The sequence below is a fragment of the Nothobranchius furzeri genome, chromosome 6 (genome assembly GCF_043380555.1).
Source record: "Nothobranchius furzeri strain GRZ-AD chromosome 6, NfurGRZ-RIMD1, whole genome shotgun sequence".
In the NCBI taxonomy this organism is placed as follows: domain Eukaryota; kingdom Metazoa; phylum Chordata; class Actinopteri; order Cyprinodontiformes; family Nothobranchiidae; genus Nothobranchius; species Nothobranchius furzeri.
The window spans coordinates 54864905-54887680 of NC_091746.1; the positions used below are offsets into that span (position 1 = coordinate 54864905).

Sequence of the window (22776 nt, forward strand, 5' to 3'; positions counted from 1 at the left end):
TTCCATGCTACAAAAGTTACATGTTACAAAACATGAGTTACATGCTACAAAGTGAAAGTTACAATTACAAAACATGTTACAAGTTACAAAAATTGATACAAGTTACATGTATACATGTAACATATTGGGACAATATTATAATATTGTCCCAATCCTAGCTCCATAATTAAACATCACCTTGTAAAGTGAATGGTCATTTTCTATCACTTGAACAAATTTTCAGTCCCTACTTTAAGCCAGGAAATCAGTTTTTTTCTTTTTTTAATCATTTCATATTTTTAAAATATGAAAAAGATTAAAACTACATCTTCAAAAATTTTGAGAGGTCGCTAAAAGAACACCTGATAGTTCAAGTGTTTTAGTGGAATATTTTTTACTGCACAACGCCTGTGCATCACAATAACAAATGAAGACACAGTGCTATGTTGCTAAATCAGTTTATTTCAGAAGGGCAGGAAATAATACTCAAAAAAAAAAATCAATGAGCAGCACTCAAACAAATCAGATCACTCCTTCATTCTCCACCAGCCAACACTTGCTTCAAGTTTCTATTAAAACTGATCAGATGAGATACTAACTTATTCCAAATAAATATTTTCTTCTTCTTTTGCCAACCTTTGTATTAAATCACGGCCACCAACATTCTAAATCTGGACTTAAGATATAGTCCTGACTGCCAGGAAATGTGGCAACTGTAGCTCCGCCCCCCAAAAACCAAACACGCATCAGGCGTAACAAATATACAATATGTTACACAGTTACAGTATGTACAACACCGCCTTGGTAGATGCTTCTTCTGTTTTAATTACATATATTAGCAGTAAGTCAGAAAGCATCTGAAATCCTTTCATCCACATTTTTATTCCACACAGCACAAAGGAAAGCATGTTTTAATGTTTACACCCCAGCCCCCCAAAGAGAAAAGGAATGAAAAATAAAATGATAGAACAAAAAAAGGGGATTTTACATTTGAGCACAATGGAGTTTGTTGGGATTTAGGGTTGACTTTCTTTACTTTCCCTAAAAAGTTTTTCCTTTTGCTACGACTCAAGTACCAAATGTTCAAAACTTTGCTCCAATGATAAATAAGTGTGCAATTTCACAGCATCTCAAAATTCAGAGACATTCAAGAGAAGCAAAAAATAAAAATTTAATAGTTGTGAAAGGATCTAATCTGAATCAAAATGGTCTAATTTTTGTTTAAAATGATGCACGGCTTCGATTATAATCCTTCAGGTTTCTTTAATGCCCTAAATAGTTTATATTAGACGTTTTTAACTAAAATAATAGTGAACAATTTAAATGCAAGTTAACATTCTCCCAAAAACAGATTGGTCCCTCACCTATGGAGAAGCTAGCCATTGGATTAGCTCCTATATGCATTTATACACCAAACCCATCCTCAGAGTGCAACACACACACACACACACACACACACACACACACACACACACACACACACACACACACACACACACTAAAGTTTCAGGTCAACTCAGCAGAATCCTCAACGTGAAGCTTCATAAGATTCTCGTTCTCTAAAAGCAGAAACTTCACAGCTCAAACGGAGCTGAATGAGAAGCTTTGTACAGGTTTAGTGCAATCGTACGTAAATAATCTGATAGAAATCTAGCAAAAAATAAAAAATAAACAAAAAAGTACAAAAGATGCAATTTTGGCTAAATAAACCCACACCCACAGACACATATACAGTTGTTTAAGGTGTGCATTAAATCATCTTTTGATATGAAGAACCAGCAGTAACAAAAATTATAATAGTGTATTTTTACAAAGCTAGACCCCATGAAACAAGTGGTTCTCTCTGAGATGGTTGACTGGAATGAGACCGGTTTGTGCTGATGGAGCACACGATGCGTTTATTCATATTTATGCTAAAACTGAAAAAATAAAATAAAAGCCTGCAGCCCAAACCTGGAAGGTAAAGTCCAAAATACCACCAACTTTAATTAATTTTTTTTAAACTTGATGGGGTCTTTAAATTGCATCTATGCCCTTATTTAATCTGATCAACCACCAGTTTGTAATGGTGGTGGCTGTTCTCAGTCTCAAGCAGATGTTTAAAACACCACGAAACAAAAACACTTCACAGCTATGAACGGTAGATGTAGAAAGGCCAGTTATTTTCAGTGTTGGACACAAAACAAAAATAAAAAATGAACATGGTGGTTTTTGAACCACCGGCGCCCTCGTCTCTGCCTGAACTTGACTGAGTAACTTCATCCAGCTCTGACCTAGCTTCACCAGTCTGCGTTCATTAGTTAGGCCAGCCGTACTGACGTCCCATCTCTGCACCGTCCTCTTCACATTTCTCTCCCTCTCTCACACACACACACACACGTAAATATCAGGGTTAATACATTCAGTTGTGGTGCTGCTCTTTGGCATGTGTGCAGTGAGGAAAGAAACATTTGCGTGTAAAAAAAGTCACTAATTTAAAGTTCTTTACAGTTCTTTAGGGACTGTACCAGCGAGGGGACCAACTGACGCCCTGTTTTATTGCACATTTGTGTGAGATGGGTGACACGAATTCAAAATTCGAGATTAATCAATTTGCATTTAAGAAGAATGATTAACTCACATAAAAAATAATTAAAAAAAACAAAAGGGATGATAACAAAAAGGGGCGACTCAACGTAACTTGGACACATTTTTCCTAAATCTGACCAGTTTTAAGGAGTCAAACTCTGTAAGGAGCATTTGTAAATCTGATCAAGAGGCTACAAATGTGGTAAACTGTAGGGGTTAACATCTCAGGACATGTCCACAGCTCACACCACCAGGACCTTGACTTCATCCTGCTCGTCAGGCCGATAAAAGAACGGGATGCAAGGGTTCTCTCCTAGGAAGTGGGGTGACCTCTGAGCCCCCTGTGGGTTCTGGATCTCCTGGAGGAGCTGCATGATTTGCCAGGCTGTGCCATCCTCCTTTGGCCCCAGTGGTTTGGATTCAGTCTGAACAAGTCCACGTGATAGCGTCTGGGATGATGAAGCTTCAAGACCATTGGGAGGCTCAGACAGCGGGATGACCTCCATGGCTTCTGTGGAAAAGAAAAACTAGTGAACCTCTGCAAATATATAGAAGAAATTCACAATCTGTCTGAAAATGACAATGTGTTGTTGTTACAAGAGCACCTGAGCAAAAGCATCACGTTTTCTGTCACTTTAATACAGACAAAATTATTGGACCATTTTGTAAAGGGTCAGTTTAAAGATTCCATTCACCAAATTTGCCTTTTTGAAGCCTGAATTAATCAAAAATTAAATGAGAACCACTAGAAATCTAAGAACGTCTCACCAACCTTCTCAGAGGCCTAGAGGTAGAGTGTCTGATAGGGCTGGGCGATATGGTCTAAAATCAGTATCACGATATAGTGAGGATTTAACCTCGATAACGATAAATGGACGATAACTACAGGTATGCACAGAAACAAAAGTTGTCCTCTATGTTTATGTTTATTTATTTGGCAGACGCTTTTATCCAAAGCGACGTACAATTTTTAACTTGTAGGTCATGCTGTGATCTGTAGGGGAAACCGGAGTGCCTGGAAGAAACCCACGCATGCATGGGGAGAACACGCAACTCCACGCAAAAAGGCCAGGGCCGAGTTTCGAACCTGCAACCTTCTTGCTGCCAGGCAAGAGTGCTAACAACTGCTCCACCATGCAGCCCACTAGATGGGGCTGTCACATGTATTATGTTGAATCACATTTTTATGTGACTCAAGGTGGTATAGCATCTGAAATGGACATGAACGTTGCCAACCTACACAAATTTTCATTGTTTTATTATCAAATTTATTGACATGGGAAAATTTATCTCGATAAGAGTCAGAAATTTCGATAAGGATAAATTTTCGATTTATTGCCCAGCCCTAAGAGATCGTGGTTCTAGTAGAGTTGGGTCGTACCAAAGACTTTAAAAATAGGACCCAATACCTCCCTGCTTGACACTCAGCTTTGCGGGGTTGGATTGGGGGGGGGGGGGGGGGTTAAACCACCAAATAGTTCCTGAGCGCAGCCACAGCTACAGCTCACCGCTCCTCAAGGGAATGGGTCAAACGCAGAGATGAATTTCATCAGTGTGTGATAACTAATTGGACTTTTACTTTAACAGTGCCACTAAAAAGAGAAACGAAGCTGAAATTGCAGCGCTCAGTTAGTGATTTAGTGCATCTACTAGTGCTCACCGTCTCCACTGACGGCGTGAACCTCAGATCCTGTTTGGTGCTCTGAAAGAGAGTGGTCCTGTCCAACAGGAAGCAGGTCTGGGTTGACCGCCCCCATGTTGGCTACAGCTCCAGCGTAGCGGTTGTACCAGTCGTTCCTCTCAGCCACCAGCCTCATGACCAGATCCTGCAGCTCTGCTAGTTTGACCTAATAGATCAGAGGTAAGCATCAGTGAACAGGAAACACTACATTTAATTCTAAAACTGTTAAAATAAACCAAGCTTTAATGAGAAATTTAGGCTGCACAGTATCAATCTAAATAAAGACATTTAATAAAATGTTCAATTCATCGCATGAGTTTCATAGTTAATACGTGATTATTATCAAATTAATTGCAAATTATAAATGTAGGTAACATGATAAAGTTCATGCTTCTCATGTTTTAGAAATTTATTTTACTTTTCTTTTTGTTTTATGTTCCTTTATTATCGTTTACAGCATATTATACAACAAGCATCTGTAGAAATGTATGTATCATTCCCCATTTTAGTTTTTCATATATTTTCATCGATCAAGTGTGGGATGAAAAATGCAAAGAGAGGCAAAAGAAAGGAAAACATTCAATTTGAGACCAGATTTCTTTGAAAATGTTATGAAAATCTCTTGTTACACTAATTACATAACTGAATTTACTGTATTGTATATTGCTACAAGTAAATATTGGGATATTTAAGCGTGTTGATAATTAATCGATATTTAAAAGCCGTGAATCAATTTTTTACGTAGAAGTTTCCAAGCAAACATTTACTATATTTTTTGTGTGGTGCAAATCAAACTCCGACAGCTAGGTGGCAGCAGTTTTTACCGCCTGCATTCTGACCAAGCCCCCACAATGCGTCTCAAAAATTGAGCCCAACCCGGAAGTACCAAAAATTGCAGTTCCACCCTCATCCGCTGGGGGCTGGTGTCAGAAGCGAGCAAATCCTCATTGACTCCCATGTTAAAAATACCAATTTCATAGCAGAAATAAACATGTTTACAGCCTGGTACCAAAACATGTTTTAGGTTTAATAGATCTAGTTTACAATCATGACAACTCTGAGGGGGGTGAATTTTTTAGTCACTCTTCTGTTTAAGTTTATTAAATGACCTAAAATTCTGAATAATTAATGAGCATCAGACCCACGTGACCGCAGAGCTAGCTCTGGGGAAAAGCCTCAGTAGAGCCTCGGCCTGGCCTGGAAACTGTTCCGGGATTTTTAGTCTTTGTGTTTGTGTATTCTTTTTTGGATATTATTTGTGCAATTGTTGGACAAAATGACTTGCTGTGGCATTAATTGCACTAATAGAGCGTCCAAGGAGTCAGCACTTCATTTTTTTCTGTAAGTAAAATTATATTTATGTATTTTAGGTCACTGCCGAGCTGAGCTTAGATTTTAACATGTACTGTTTAACCATGAAATTTAAATGTAATAGGGTAAAACCCAGTGCATTTAACATAATGTTGCACTTTAGAAAATGGGTGGAAATATAACATGTTGGTGGAGCTGGGTTCCGACTATCAGCTTGTGGAGCTCTCGGGAGACCGATGTTTTCCACCCGGTTCTCCCCTCCCCGCAGCTCGGCGCATCTCTGTCTGATCGCGGCTTCTGTCTGCTGTGCGGGCTGCCGGCTTTCAGCAGCTCTCGGGAGATCTCTGTGTTCCACCCGGTTTTACCCAGCGGTCAGCCCAGCGTATCTCTGACTCAGAAGCTCTGGTGTTGTGCACAGTTAACTCCGGTTGTAGCTAGGTTGCTACCTCTGTTAGCTTAGCTCCCACCTCCGCGTTAGCTTCAGGTTAGCTTGTAGCTAGTTCGACCGGGTGTCGTCAGTTGATCCCAGCCTTACAGCCACACCCTCAGCTCCACCTCTCTTCCCTTTTGTGGAATTGTCTGGGCTTGACGGAACCTGTGACACGGTCAAAATGGCGGTGGTGGCCACCTCCCATTTTGGCTCAAAAACGTATTATTGGTGCCTATGGAAACCCATTGTCCAATATTTATATGTCGATGATTCTGACGCAGCAACACAATCTGGCACTAAAGCCTGAGTCATGCTTCTCCGTCAGCTCCAAAAGGGAGAGACACGCACGGGCGGAGACATTTGACCTCATACTTCTCCGTCTCCTGGGGAGTGTTGGAAAGCAATTCCCCGCCAGGACAACAGAGGGTGTAGCGCTGTTCTGTGGTATCCTGTCATGTATCCGGTCCAAGATAGTGTGTTTATATTGTTTTTTGGAGACTTTTTAACACAGACAAATTTGTCTCTCATTCTCCTCCACCTTTTCATGGGCTCTCCACCTCTAAACCCACGTTTCCTGTCATTTCCGTCCACAAAAAAATGCTTGCTGCATATCTTTTTACTCCTCCAGTCACGGGGGAATTAAACGTTCATGTTTTTGGAGTTTTTTCACGAGGTATTCTTAAAGCTTCTTCGTGTCTGCCGCTAGTTATCCTCGGCTCTCTTTATGTTTTTTTTTGAGGGAGCAATGGCGGCGGTGTAGACGACAGCGGTACCCTGACCAATCACAAGCTTGCATTCTCCGTCTTGACGGATGGATGCTTAGAAAAGAGAGCTCGACTCCATCCGTCCTAGCAGGGACTCTCCAGCAGGCCCGCAAGGACAGATAATGGCGTTGCGTGTCTCCGCACTGACGCAGAAGCATGAATCAGGCTTAACACTGGCTGTGTCTTGGAAGCGTCTGGCCTGAGTTTTCTAATCAAACAGATGCTCCTGTACACACAGATACTGCTTCACGATAACACGTTAACTTTTTAAGTGCTAATTATAATTTTATTATATTTACAGTAAAACATTTTCCAACCAGGTAAAAACACCTGCATCCACACGAGTGACTATACAACCTTCATCTCTTCCTTGTCCTGGGCCAGCATGCTGATGTACTGCTCCTTCTCTTGGTGCTTCTGCTTCATGATGGCTCGCTGACTCTGGTACAGGGCGATGTATTCCCCTAAAGGAGAAACAGGCACACAGTAATGGTGAATATACACCAAATCGAAATTTAAAAGGGATTTTCAGCATGACGCTAATGTCCAGCCTGACCTATAGTGTCGGTCTCTCCAGACAGCTGAATGCAGCGGTGCTCTAGTTCTTCAACCCGCTCCTTCAGATCAGCTTTCTCCTGCATCAGGGAGGTGAAACGCTGCTGAAGCTTCTCCATTGCAGCTTGTAGAGCCTGATGTACCTCCACTGGGACGCCTCCATCTGGAGGGTTTAACACGGAATCACAGAACGTTAAAAGCGAGTCACATTAATTTACTCGTCAGAGTGGTGCAGTCCTGGTGAAATCCAATACAAACCACTTTAATTGTGTCTAACCTGGGAGTTCATGGCCGTGTTCACAATGGGTGTGCTGGTCCTGATTCTGGTCCTGACCATTTTCATGAACAGGTCTGTAGTTTAGATGTTGCTGCTCAAGCCGGAGTGCCACAGCGGCTTGTTGCCGGGCCGCCAAGTGGAGCCTGCGCTCTTCCTTCAGTAACTGCTTGACCTCATCTCGTTCAGCTTCTAGCTGTGCCAGAGCACCACGAATAAAGTCCTCCTGTTGAGGGATCAGAGTGTCAGCAGAGGTGTTGAGGTGGAGCTTTGATGTTCAAGGTTTGGAAAAGAGATTCATTTTAACTCATTCACTGCCATTGACGACAAAAGTCATCATTTGCATTTTTTTACGGTGTGGGCATCGGAACGAGCCCCCGCACTGTGAGAACAAACATCTCAGCTCCAAAGCCGATCTTCATCCGCATACGTCACACGTCACGTGATCAGGAAGCAGAGAATCCATTGTGTTAGGAGATCAGGACATTGTTTTGGGTCGCTGCTGTAAAAAAAGTGATGCACGAACCGGAAAAGCTTCTGCCGATCACAATTCAACAACGGGTTATGAAAGAACAGATAACGCTCGAAACGCACAGATTCTTCCTGATGTAAGAGGTGAGTCTACTCTTTGTTTTGGTTGTTTTGGTGTTGACATCATCCTAGCGTGCAACGTTCTGTGACTCAAAAAAAAAACGGTGAGAAATGCTGGCAGTGAAAGGCTTTACCGATCAGGAAACGGCTGGCAGCGACTGAGTTAAAAAGCAGCCTGACGCTACTTGATCCAACATGTTTGCCCTCTTGGTGTAATGTATAGTATATCAGATAAGTGTCATCCTCACAACTTGGAACATATTTTTATATTGATCCACAAACAAAGAAAAGAGTTTATCAGACATCTTACCATCTCTTGCTGGCTCTCAAAGTCTTCTGGAATGACAATGGATGAGGACTGTTTAGGGCTCTCCTGCTCCGATTGATTTTCCACTCCATCTCCTAAATTACACAGAAAATTAAATCAAACACTTCACAAAGACCCTTCATAAACACCCCAGGTAACAACTACAAAGCTCCTTTACATGGAGATGTTCAGCATTGCTGCTATTGTAGATCATACTGAATTTTCAGGAATCTTCATCAAGTCAACGGTACATTGTTCTAATGTGAGGACACACACAGAGAAAGAAGAAAACACACCTTGGTCTCTGAACGTCTCAAGGGCCGAGCTGTTAAGCAGCTCCTTAACCTCCGTCTTGAGCTGCTGGTTGTCTCTGACCAACTGTTCCAAATGCTCCTGCAACAGCAAACGCACAACATCACTCAGATACAAACACCTGTGAGTGTGTTGGTATCAGAAAGTGGTCAAGAGGTAAAAACCAGAACAGTAGAAATCAAAAAAGGACATAAATGTCTTATATGCATTTTTACCACTTTGATTTATTCCACGGAATATTCCAGTTGTGTTTTAACATTTTGTTGCAACAAATAGGATTTTATTTGACTAATTTCTCCTTTTATTCTGACAATTGATTCTTATGAAGACATCATGGTAATAAAATGACAAATCTTCCCAATAACAATGAAAATAGGAAATGAAAGTCATCGTCAGATGCCTGACACCCACAGACTTGATGTAAATAAAAGGTCAGTATTTAACTGGACATGGTTGTTTTAATAAGACGATGTTGTTTGTACAGCATGTACCTGTGCTTGTTTGAGCTGATTCTGGCTGATGTCCAGCTGTGCACGGCTGTGACTTTCGTCGTGCTGCAGCCGATCCATGAGCTGGCTCTGCTGCAGATACTGTTGGTGGATCCGTTCTCTCTCTGAGGCCAGAGCCTGGTAGTAAGCGCTGTACTGCTGCAGATGGGCCACCAGCTGATCTCGCTGTTCTAGGAGACCTTGAGTCTCCTGACCCTTCAGCTCCAGCTGGAGGAAAAGAAAGGCAAAAGGATGTCAGCACCACAATGTAGAAGATCCTTTTAAGCCCTACCTCCATCTGCAATTGTGTTAATATAAGCTGCAGAAAAGTGGTGCACATTATAAACTAATGACAGGACAAATGAGTTAGTTTTGTCTCATATTAGTGTAAAAGTGCAGTGAAATGACCTGCTCTTTGATGTTGTGCAGTTCCTCCTGAAGTTCACCCATCCGGCGTGCCAGCTCCTTTTTAACGTGCTGCTCTGACTGGATGGCAGTGGTCAGCTCCATGTTCTCGTTGGTCTACATGATGAAGAAATTTGATTTTAATCTTTTGAATGACACAAACTCACACACGCAAAAGAAGAACATCAAGGAAGACAAACTTACAAAAAAAAATTCTTGGAATCACTGAAAGAGGAAAAAAGAGGAACTACATATCGTAAATCCTCTAATAAAGGCTGGTATTCAATTAAAGGTCGGGTCTCCAATTTTGGCCGGTGTCGGAGTCGGCGGAGGTGAATAATGGCCGGTCTCTTATTGTGGCCGGGTGGAATGTGGTAACAAGCAAGTACAGGGGGCGGTTGTGTCATCGTCTCACTTTTGATTTGCCAGTGATAGACCGCGAGGGTAACTTTAACCGTGCGGAGATGAAGAGGAGGCGAAAATTTGATATCAAGTTCAAAGAGAACGTGCTGATTATGCTGCAGAACACTGGGGAGCAATAGGGGTTGTATGAACTAGTCGACTTCACTATAGGGACTTATGCCTGTCATCGACTAGTCGCTGTCACATGAAAATGACCGTCAAGATGCAGCCCTCGGAAAAGACAGCAGCCTGCTGTCAGCAGGTGACAAGCTCCTGCGCTCGGGGGGGGGGGGGGGGGGGGGGGGCAACGCGCTGTGCCAGAGCGTCGGTACTGACACGCGATTGTTCATGTCAGTTCATTTCCTTTAATGTTTTCTGTCTTTTATTTGCGCCTGATGTGTTTCGCTGTGGAGCGGGGCGCATCACCTTGTCATCCAGTGACGCACCGATCACTGATGCGGCCGCCAAGCAGCGAGCACTCCGCTGTTTTTGCGGTCGGTAGATCTTTCAGAACTGCAGCTCAAAAGGTAACTCATAAGGTGAATATATATATGAACCCAGGTAGCAGTTTTTCTTTAGGACTGAGAGGAGATGCAGGAAGATAATAAACAGACAGGACAGAAAAATAGTCAAATAAAAACAAGTTAGATTTGTACCTGGTGGTTGCAACAAACAGACACCATTGAAGGTAATCAGAAGTGAGGAACAGAAAATGAAATAATTATTTTAATGTTTAGAGCAGCAGGAACTCTGAGAGGCTGCAGGCGCATCAGTGAGTTTGCGGCCGCTGCGCAGGGGGAGGGGGGAGAGGGCGGAAGCAGAAACTACCGTTGTTAAAAGAAATGTGTTTAACTTTGAAAATGTGGGCGCAATTTTAATTGCCAAAAACTCCAGCGAACCATTAGTTCATTTTGCTCAAATAGAAATTGAGGCCTGCCTCTAATTCTGGTCCTCCTTCCAATAAAGGCCTGGAGCTTGATGAGCTTGAGTCAAATACAGGCCCGGGCCTGTATTAGAGGATTTACGGTAATTCAACAAAATAAAAGGTCAGAATTTCAGCCTCACCAGTTTGACAAAGCCGTTCTGCAACTCCGCCAGCTGGTCCTTCAGCGTACGATTCTGGGTGAGAGCCCGGCTTATGGTGGCCTTGTCTGACTGAACATCCTCCAACATGCGGCGGCGGTCTTCTGCCTCCTGGGCTTGGCTCTCCACTTGATGCTCCATCTCCCCCAGACGAGCCTCCTGCTCAGCACACAGACGACTTAGCTGCTCGTTGTCTCGAAGCTGGTGGAAATATACAGAGGGTTCAGATGAACCAAAACCTTCACTAATGACCAAAAACTAAAATATGATGGGACATTGAATTGATTTATGGACCAATATCTTCAGATAAAGCAACCTGATGCCTACCTGAGCCTGGTACTGTGCCGTTAAAGAATCTTTCTCCTGTTGTAAACTAGCGAGAGCTTTCTGAAGAGCCACCTCTCTCTCTGATGGTTCTGAGGACGAAGGCTCTGCAGCACCTACAACTTCTTTCTCCACAGATAATAACGCTTAAAAATAACAGAAATATCAGGTTTAGTGACACATTTACAGGGAAATATACCAGACCAAATTTAACCTATTTATTCCCAATATTTAATCTTCAACATTTTTATTGCTTAGTTTCAAACAAAATTTAGGACTAACCTATTACTATAAAACACGGTAAATGTTTGGAGACACAATTTTAGGCATAAGAAATGACAGAAGGATATAAAAGTGCATTTTTGGCATTTAAAAAAAAAACGATTAGAAATAATTGAAAAAGCCTCATATTAAGTGGCTCTCATGAGGTTCAGACTAGCATGTTGCATGATTAAACACTAAAGACCTGCATGGAATAATCATCGAACATCAAGGAAAAACATCTGAGAAAAATAATAATTTTTGAGTTTCGTTTCAGCTTAGCAACAATTATTCCTTTAATCAGTCATGAGTAGCATAGTCTATTCTGCCCTGAATGAAAACAAAAGGCTTTTAAAAAATAAAACACCAATCCAGATGTTTGCATCACACAGATTTTGCGACTGGATGAAACATGAAGCATGAGAGGACAAAGCAACTCTCACCTGCAGCATTCTGAAGCTCAGCGATGGAGGCCTCCAGTTCCATAACCCGGTTTATGTTTCTGTCCCGCTCCTCCGCCACCAAAGATACCTTCAAAACAGGAACAAACACAAATAAATTAGGATTTAATTAATATTACTTTGTGTGTGTCATTTATGCTAGTGCTCTTGTACCTGCATTAGCAGCTGTTCTGTTTTGTCCTTCCACACTCGTCCCTCCTCCTGGATCCGTTCTACATACCCGTCTCTTTCTGTCTTCAGCTGGGCAACGGACTCCATTAGCTACAACCACAGAGATAATGGTACCCTGTTATCTAAATACATGCTTATGGTAACGATCAATCAATCGTACATCTCTCATAAAACAACTATCTAATGTTTCACAGTCAACCGAAAACCAATAATGAACAAGTAATGAGCTGATAAGAATGAGTGATACATAAATTTTCCCAGGCAATATTAGTCAGTTTAAAAAATGACCATGGGTGATGTTTAGGCGTTTGTGGAGTTGTAACTCAGAACTTCAACTCAAATTAAGGCTGGGTAATAATTTGAAAATTTATCATTATCAAAATTTCTGACTCTTACCGAGATAACTTTTCCATGTCAATAAATGTGATAATTAAAAATATAAAGACGTGTGTAGGTTGGTGATGTTCATGTGCCTTTAACCCTCCCACTGTCTTTATGGGTGACCCCACGAGGAAAGTTGACCATTGAGCAGGATTGATGGTTTATCCCTTGAGGTCCACGTGGCATGGATGAGGAGTGAGCACTACCTCACCCCTGCCACGTGGACCTAGGTTAGAAGCTGTACCATAAACATAACATAAACATGTGACTCAACGTAATACATGTGACAGCCCCATCTAGTGGACAACCTTTGGTTCTGCGCATACCTGTAGTTATCGTCCATTTATTGTTAAGAGGTGAAATCACCAATATATCGTGATATTGATTTTAGGCCATATCACCCAGCCCTAACTCAAATCTACTTAAATACATACAAGGAATGAAATGATGCAGTAACACAGGAAAATAGCATTTAAAAACCAAACCTGGTGGTTTTGTGCCTCTAGATGTTGCTTTTCTTCCAGCAGTAACTGGACCTGTTGGCTGGCACTGGTGGGATCTGACTGGCTGGAGCACTGTGGAGAAATTCCAAAAATCATATGTAAAATGTTAATTCCAGGGCAATTTTAATTATATTAGCATGTTTCTACGTTGTCCATTGCACATTTACCATTTCTACACTCTATTGAACGAGTCAAAACAAGAAAACAAAGATAAAAGTTCCAATGTAATGAGTGACTACCATAATAAAGTAACGTCTAATACTTGCTACCAAACAAATTAATAACAAATAAAAGCTTTTGTCTAAAAACTGTGTTTAACGTTCGACTACTTCGTTGTCGGATAAATGAGATGAAATGTGAAAATGTTTATAATACCTGTTGTAACATGAGGTCAGTGATCTCTAACCTCTTGCGCAGATCCTCTACCTCCAGCCTCATCGCAGCATTTTCTTGTGTACTCCGCTTTACCTGCTCAGACAGCTCAGAGTTCTGCTGCTTTGCCTCTTCGCCCACATTGCTGTCGAAGCACACAAGATCACTTACTACTTAAAACATTCTTCCAGGATTTAAGGCGTCTGCATATTTCAGCTGTTGCATTATTACATATTAAATATAAGCTGTGGAGAGGGGATTCTTGCTAATATTCAGCTGTAAAACTACAGAAAAAAAAAACTGTTATCTGTGTGAAAACTTACTTGAGTCTAAACATCTCAAGCCTCAAACTGTCTCTTTCCTTTTCAAGTTCTTTGTTTTGCTAAAGAAAAAAACAAAAACAAATTTGTGACACTTTATAAACAAATATGATTTAAAACAATATTTAAGAGAGAATTAAGTGAAATGCTTGTTTGAGGGTTATTTTTCTGCAGCTTCAATGCAATAGATAGGAATTTCCCTGCAGGATTTTGCCTTTAATTGTTGATATAGACAGTTAATTATTAGTGAACTCGGTGCATGATGCTACCTTCTCAAACTGTTTCTGCTGTGTTGAGACGGTAGACAGAGTTCTCTCCAGCTCGGAAACTCTCTGCTTTGTTGCCTGCAGACGGTTATTAAGCTCCTCTACTTCACCTACAAATTCAGAAATAACACACACACACACACACAGTCACAAAATTAGGCAACTGTAAGGACAGAAGATACAAAACACACACACACACACACACACCCATCCACCCACACACCCATCCACACCCACACCCACACCCACACACACACACACACACACACACACACACACACACACACCCCCACACACACACACACACCTGTTTTCTGCCGAGCGGCCTGCTGTGTGTATTGTAGTGCTGTTTGCAGCTCAGATTTCTCCGATACCAGTATACCGATGGTCTGAATATGAACCTTGGGAGAGGACAGATAAACAAAGAGGATGCTTCTTCATGCGACTGGATTATATTAAGATCAAATCTCAAATTAAACCTAAATCTAAAGTATTACATGTTTAAGCAGCAGATGGGGATGGGAGAGTTGGAATGTAAAGGATGAAAACAGGCCTTCTTTCCATTTAAACAACAATAACAAATGAATGCACCAACTGACAATAGAGATAACCTCCATACTAGTTTGACCTGTTATGACTCAACCGCATGAATCCTAAAAAACGATTCAGCCAAAAACAAGAGAACCTTTTTGCGACGAGAATTCACCTGCAATTGCTCCCGCATGGCTCCTTGCTCTTTCGTAAATTTCTGTTCAAATTCTTTTCGCTCCTGAAGGCAGAGAACAGCACACGATGGAGGTGAGCATCAAGAAGACGAGAAGGTAAAAAGATGATCTAGGAGTAAACATGAGGTTTCTAGCAGGAGTGTGAAAATCCTCCAACCTTCTGTAGCTGATCTGTGAGTCCCTGGGATTGCTGTACCTGCCAAACAGACAAATTAGGAGTTTGGCTTTAATAATACAAATACTTTCCCAGTCTCAACATAAAGACATCATAAAACACTGCAAAAGATCTCATCTGCATGCTAGAAACAACACTGCTGTGCAACAAACAAAAAACAGTTCAAAACTTTGAGTCTATTGTCATTAGAGGGCTAAGCTGGCTTAACAAGTCCCAACTTTCATGCCAAAACAAAACGATAATGACAGTCAGGGTCAAAATGTGAACTCAAAGGGCAGCTGGTGTTGCAGGTGCTTGGATTAATAGTTTAAAAAAACCTGAGCAGAGGATGCAAATGAGAAAATAAAGAAATGATGGCATGCAAAGTGTGTCACAATAAATAACTGTAGAAGGGAGGAAAGGGTTAACAACATGCACGCACACACACGCACACACACACAGCTTCTTACCAGCTGCTCTAGGTTGGTATTGAGCTGAAAATTTGTTAGCTTGCAAGATTCCAGGGCGGCTGTCAGCTCCTGGTTCCGACTCTATCACGTGCACGCATGCATCCGGGAAACAAAAAGGAAAGAAAAAAAGACAGTGATAAAGTGTGGTGACTAAAGTCAAACAAAGAACACAGGAGCAAGAAAAATATTCAAATGTAGAAGATTAACATGAAAGCAAACAATGGAACTGCTATAGGTGGTGATGAATAAAAGAATATTTTCACAATGAGAAGTGACACAAACAAAACTCCAATCTGGAGTCTGATACTGATGCATGCATTAGGATACTATCATGTAACAATGAAACAGTATCTGTGGCACAGCCACAGACAGATACAGGCAGGGACCAGAACGTCTGGAATAACAAACAAGTAAAACTCAAGGGTGAAATATCAAGAAAAAGAAATTTGTTTTCTTTTCACCTCTAGTTCTTTCTCACTGACTGAAGGTGCACTCTCTCCATTCACGTATGCAGCAGTTGACTGGAATAACAAGAAAAGGATGATTTATACGTGATCAGTGTGTGAGTAGGCTAACATGGTTGAGCTGGCCTCATTTGCATCCCAGCCCAACTTTCACCACCGTAGGTGATTTTACAAATAAGTATTAACATTTAAAAATTCACTGCTACAAGCCAAAAGCCACAGCAAAGCAGTGATTAGTTCGGCTAATAACTCAGTAAGATATGAACTGGTAACAATGACAATGATCTGAATCATTTTAAAAACAAAACCAAAAAGCAAATTTTGTACTTCTGATTGTCACAAAACAAAAAACAAGTTCAGAGAAGATAAGCTGGCTGATAACTCTAGCAGTCTGCTTCAGGTCATCAAAAAAGGAAGGACAAGAGAGAAGTTTCTTCCCAATAGATGCAACACACACTGCTTGAGAGGAGGTGATGTATTTGTAATAAAATCCCAACACTGCATAACAAAGAGGAGGACAGTGGTGGGTGTAACGGCTTACCTCGGAGACCAGACCGTTCAGCTGCTGGGAGAGTTGTCTCAGGCTCTCAGTGGAAGACAGCGGTCTGCTGGACAGGAGACACACATAAACACCCAACCGAAAAGCAACAGCAACCACTTCACACCACAAGCAAAAATAAGGCTCTTTAAATCAAATCAACTGGATTAATGAGAAATTAAAGCCTGTTGGGGCTGTTGTCAATAACCCTTTCCATTAAGTGCTGCTAAAATAAAGTTAGTTTGGTGTTGTATTTCAATTTATTGTAAACAGTTAATGTAGTCTTAAGCTTTTCCATGATGACCTTCCCTTTTTGTGACTCCCAAAAACAGTAAAATGAGATAAAATACAGGAAATCACTGCAGCTGTGTGATTAGGGCTAAAAATGTGCCAGTTTATCCAAGATAGGTAGAAATGGGACATTTTAACTGCACACACACACACACACACACACACACACACACACACACACACACACACACACACACACACACACACACACACACACACACACACACACACACACACACACACACACACACACACACACACACACACACACACACACACACACACACACACACACACACACAACCAGATCCAAAAAGAAACCCAGATAACATTTTACAAGAGCTCTCAATCAATTTCTATCTTCTTTAAATCAAATGTGAATTATCGTGACAAAACAGAGATAGATCTGAGTGGGGTAACTCACCTATTTTCCTCCTTTAAACTCTCATTTCCATTGGTGTCAGAGAAGGCCTGTATATGGATAGAAAAGAAAATGCAAAAAGAAAAATAGATACAGGAAAAGATGATAACATTTAACAATACGAACACAAAACATGTCAAAAAACATTTTAATTCTTCCTCTTAAAATGTAAAAAAGGGAAAAAACTATGTAAAGTAATCAACACCCCTGATAAACACATGATGGTTTATATTGATGGAGATGCAAGTAAATCTGGTAGATGTGTTTTAAAATGCAGAGGTGGAAACAGGGCATAAAAGGAGACACACACACACACACACACACACACCTGCAGCTCAGTGTTGTGACTGACAAACTCAGAGTTAGTAGCAGTGTTAGCATTTGCGGGGTTAACAGGCTCGCTGTTTGGCTCCTCCTGCAGCTGGGCAACAGAAGAGCCCACAGCCTCCATGTCAGCAAAGATCTGCGACAACACACACACACAAATACACACTGTTATACTGTCAAGAGCTAATGGCAACAGTGACATTGCAACAGTTTCTGTTCCAAACATTTAACTAGGTTAGAAACTATGATTTTAATATGAGCTCAGTGTATGCAACATTGAAAATTACTATTTTTAAAAGCAAGCAATACTGAAAAATGAGCACACGCACACACACACACGTGCACACCATTTGTTAATCCAGTGATGCATGTCTACATTTTGCATTTAACAAGAAACGCCAAAAACTTTATTAAGATGAATTATGAGACAAAAAAGTGAAAACACTTGTGCAACATACAGTATAAAGTTTTCTTGATGGGTTTAAAAGAAGCAATGCCTAGGAAAGACTACTTCTATGTGACAAAGTTTATCATGTGATGCAAGAATAAGGAAATGGAGCAGAAGTTGCAAATTAAAAAATAGAAACACGTTTTTACATTAAAAGGGGTGAAGAAAACCAAGTAAAGCAGAAAGAGAGGGACAGAGGCTCACCTGACAGGTGCCATTAGGTGGGAGGACTACTCCATTGCTCTGACTAAGTGCTTTCAGAAAACTGTCAAACTACAGCAAAAAGAAACAGAGACTAAGAGAGAGAAGAGACAGGCCAAGGAACAATTTACCTAGTGACAGAGGCAAGCAAGCGTGCACAGAGAAGCAGCTACCATGGGGGAGAAGCTCTAGATGCGAGTGTGCAGGAAAAAGAAAATCATGGGAACTACTATCCTGTCCAACAGAGTAAAACCCAGTCAATTTTTTTTTATTCCACCCTGATGGTTTCCTTTTTGTTTAAAGGGGACAAATGACTTTTTTCTTAAGGTAAAGGCAAAAGAATGCAAATGGTGAGTTTAGCATAATGTCCCATTTGAAAAGGTGACTTCGATTGTAAAATGTATGTTTACTGTTTTTTAATGACCTAATATAAATCAAGCCATGCAAGTTAAAAATTTAATCAGATATAATTAAGCTCTTGGAAACCAATACACAAACTAAGGTGAAAAGGCCCTCCAGTAAATACATTTACAAGGCACTGAACTGAGTGGCTGTAATGAAAGTGAGGCAGAAGAAGGCTTACAGAAGGAAATGGGAAGAGAAAAGATGTTAACAGAGACAGGAAGTTCAGGTTGGGACAAAAATAAGAAAAACGGACACCCTGGCAATTCCTTACAACAGGTAAGTGCTACTGCAAAGTGTACGTCCTTTTCTAGTGAACGTAACCGACTCAGTTTCTTTATGTCTGCTGAAGTCAGTGTTACTACAGTGAGAAGAACAGTAGCAGCTGTCCAAAGACTGAGTAAAAATGCAGGTCAAATGTCACCGAGTTGAGCCGAGCTATGAGCATGTGATGTCTGAAAGCAGTACACATGAGCATACCGTCGGCTTCACTTCAGTTACAACCATTTATGATAGAGCCACACCAAAAACACTGATATGGGGTAGTAGGAAGAAAATATGGCTAAAAAATAAAACACCAATCACAACATGTGACTGGCAACTATTTGGTTCTACACACATCTTATTGCATTTAAAAATAGTTAAATCACAAAGCAATAGCTCTGTTAAAAGCATTGTTATAATGCGCCCTTGGGTGTCCTGAAAGGCGCTGTTAAATAAAATGTATTATTTTTATTATTATTATTATTAAATATGAAAAAAAGCTGCAACTCTTAGTGCTAAAATGATTACCTAATCACAACTGTTTGGATTTGTTTTCTCCTGAATGCATCTTTTCTACAAACTGTAAAGAGATGATTGTTCCTCATCCTGTTTACATTTACCATTTACAACTAAGACTAGCTGCATCTATTTGATGTGATATTTCAACTTTCTACTTGAATCTTAAGTGAACGCCACCTTTCATTACAAATTTTGATCATAGACAGTAATGATTAACTGGCACAAATGTATCTTTTGCAGTTAGCAAGATAATTTGTGCTCACCTGCCAGGAAATCAATTACAAAAGCACTGAAACTCGAAAAACAAACAATAAAGGGTTGCCAATGTTTTATTGTAAGAATATTTCATTATATCTCCGGATTAGTTTAAGCAAAACTTTTAGAATTTTTAAGCACATGGATTTCTGGGAAAAAATAATCAAAAAGCAGTGACAGACGTACATTTTCTGGAGAATCTCTGTCTGTTGAAGAAGCATCAACTTGGTTTGGTTCCTTCACCCTCCTTTTCTTCTTGAATCCTGCCCCACTTCCTCCTACCCCCCTCTCTCCTCCGATGGAAGCAGGGGAGCTCTTCTGCTGGAATTCCTTCAGCTGAGCAATACATGTGAAAGGAACAGGAAATACAAGTTGGCTCTTAAGGATTTTGGGGTGGCAAAAAAACTTACAGAGCTCAATTAATTTTTTGCAGTATTTCTCAATATTTTTTTATAAAGATTTTTCCAGTTTGTTCAGTACGGATGTGTATTGGTGAAATTCTGGCAATACGATACGTATCACGATACAGGAGAAGCGACACAATACATCACAATATATTGCGATACATTTAGTCAGTATTAGCTATTTTTTTAGACTGAATTAATTGTAGAAAACTCAATAAACAGTCCAAACTGATACTTAAACATGTTTAGCATGAGGTATCTGAACCATGGTAGCATCATCCTTCAGCTGATCCAGCCTTGTAAGCCAAGTTATTTAGTAATCTCCCTTTGAGGATCAAAATTTTTATCTGGCATTTATTTATTCAAACATTTAAATAAAAATAAAGTGTGTTTACAACAGGCTAATACTAACCAAGTGCAGAAATAACCACTTTAAAAATACATTTATTTATCTAAACTGTCTGTTATTGTGAAAAATGACCAAGTACTTTCCTAAAACCTAGTCTGAAAGCATCTGATCTCTCCAAGAACGCCTTCAAAAGCTACTTTTTGTTCAAGACAACATGAGATTACAAGCAAGTCCGGCTCCTTCAGGAAGCAAAGCAGAAACAAATGAAGCATGACCAAACACAACTGTCCGCATAACTTTTAAATGACGGTGAAATATGAATGTATACATGGGCTTGGGGCCTTTAACAGCTGGGAATAATAAGCACAACTGGCGAAACCATTTTTTATACTGATTGAATCGTACAGAAACGTCAAGATAACTCATCCCCTACATTTGTGAGGCAGAAAAAAAATGGTGACAAGGAATTTCCTTAAGCTAGCAACTGATAAGGCCATCTCACCGACAAGGCTCAAACACACCTAGCAGAGCCACCAAGCTGGGCAGAAGAGTGGTGTCAGCTGTCAAAACAGTCCCCGTCATTCCTTCCTCTTACCGAGTTTCAACGAAAACTAGCTTGTACTGTTTATTATCTTAAATGTTTGTAACTTAAAAATGGATTATGCAAACTGCTCAAACAGCCGTGTGGCTTTTCTGTGGTATTTTCCCCCCTCACACGTACGTAGCCAACCACTCATTAGCAACTGAGCTAAAAGGGCCTTAAGAAAACACCGGGCTCGCCTGAACGTTGAGCCCAAAGATGACCGCGCGAGGTCGGACGCGCGAGCAAAGGGGTTGGACGACGTGTAATGTCAACATCCATGCTAGGTCAAGAAGTATTTAACAGAACAACGGTAAAATAAAAATTCAAACTAAACACAGGGTAGGTACAGCCTGTCAAATATAGCCAATGCAGTTGTAAAATACTTTACCTTTTTCTTAGCTGCAGCGAGTTTAATTTGTCTACTCTGGTCGGCCATCCTGCTGCTCTCTGCTGCTGCTGCTCGACGACCGAACCACGTCATCAAATTGATGCTACTAGGCCTCTCTGCCGACAGGGGGCGCAAACCCCAAATACCTAAGGTTTTCCAGGCTTTTGCTTCACGTTTTATCAGAAGCTCGGCCATCCCTGTGAGCTGAAGTGGGGTTGAGAAACTGAACCACACTCCCTTAACAGTTTGATCAAATCATTTTTGTGGTCTGAAATAATATAATATAATATAATATAATATAATATAATATAATATATTTTGTTGAATTACATGCATCAGTTTTAAATAATCCAGGGATGGTTTTTTCCTCTTTCTTTTTCTTTAGGCTAAAAACAAATAGGCAAGCAATACCTGCATGTCAAAGATTTGGAAAATGTCACAGGATACATTTTCCCTCACAATGAATAAAATAAACATTTTATCCAAAAGTGAGTCTTTTATTAACTTTACATTTAGACATTTCTAAACTAGAGTAACAGTAAAACCATTTATGAATTTTAATGCTTTCACCATAGACACAGTTTATGGAAGATGTTCAACCTTGGCCTTCAAAGGCCCCTATCCAGCATGTTTTAGTTGTTTACCTGTTTGCACTTACCTGTTCTCTGCAGAAACCTGGCAATCATCCAGAGATTAAAATCAAAGGTACTGAAGCAGACATACCCCTACAACACACTGGGTAGGGGCTTTTAAGGACACCACTGATCTATGGGTTTCATTTCCTCTAACCTTCAGAGAGAAGCAGCATAAATCCCCCGAGAGTTGATGGTGATCATCATTTCCTATTCTTGTGCAATAGAAATTAGAAAACTTATCTGTATTTATTCAGTTGGCTAGACTTTTACTAGTTGGCTAGACCCAATTTGACTGTAAAAATGATTACACAGTGTAGTTCTGGCCATTTGTGTACTCAACCTTGAGTTTTTTCATCCTTCTTTGTATAGAATGTTGCATCATTGACTGGTTTGCTGCACATAACCTGCTTATCATGTCCAGTTTATTCGAAATAAAAACATGTGAAATAAAAGTGGTTTGTGGAGAATACTCAGGCTAAAGGATGATACATATTTAAGTTATTTTCTAAAACATATACTTGCATTTGTCTCCTACACATCTGCAACAATCCTCTGAAGAAACACCCAAGGAAGTGAGCCAATCCTCTGTTGTAACTTTAATGTTTAGTTAGTCATAGCGTCATCGTTATTTATGTCCAATCAAATATTTCTTTTCGAACAAAAATATGATAGATGTGGATCAATTTGTGTAAAAATGAAGGGATAATAAAACCAAATCAAACTTTTTTC

General features: G+C 40.4%; 1 protein-coding gene across 11 annotated transcripts; it reads right to left on the reverse strand.

Moving 5' to 3' along the window:
• Positions 1-421: 421 nt before the first annotated feature.
• golga2 (golgin A2) lies at positions 422-21540 on the reverse strand. Of its 11 annotated transcripts, none has more exons than XM_015942613.3 (28): positions 21413-21540; positions 19875-20024; positions 18252-18320; positions 17601-17735; positions 17276-17322; positions 16564-16627; positions 16020-16079; positions 15559-15639; positions 15092-15130; positions 14916-14978; positions 14517-14610; positions 14213-14319; positions 13947-14005; positions 13627-13768; positions 13234-13323; positions 12350-12457; positions 12179-12266; positions 11478-11620; positions 11133-11351; positions 9669-9782; positions 9264-9488; positions 8757-8853; positions 8464-8555; positions 7566-7788; positions 7290-7451; positions 7091-7197; positions 4208-4394; positions 422-3058 (listed from the first exon to the last, which is right to left on the reverse strand). In XM_015942613.3, exons 1-28 carry the CDS (start codon positions 21503-21505, stop codon positions 2790-2792), a joined length of 3327 nt encoding a protein of 1108 aa, XP_015798099.3. In that variant the 5' UTR covers positions 21506-21540; the 3' UTR covers positions 422-2789. The 11 variants fall into 11 exon arrangements, with proteins under 11 accessions (XP_015798099.3, XP_015798105.3, XP_015798093.3 ...); XM_015942619.3 differs by having other exon boundaries at positions 422-3055; positions 16564-16630; XM_015942607.3 differs by having other exon boundaries at positions 16564-16630.
• Positions 21541-22776: the final 1236 nt, after the last annotated feature.

Coding starts and splice junctions, on each gene's coding strand:
- golga2 (XM_015942607.3), bottom strand. CDS start 21,505: ATGACGTGGTTCGGTCGTCGAGCAGCAGCAGCAGAGAGCAGCAGGATG. Junction 20,025..21,412: donor TCGCTGCAGCTAAGAAAAAG/GTAAAGTATTTT, acceptor TGTATTGCTCAG/CTGAAGGAATTCCAGCAGAA. Junction 4,395..7,090: donor AGGACAAGGAAGAGATGAAG/GTTGTATAGTCA, acceptor CTGATCTATTAG/GTCAAACTAGCAGAGCTGCA.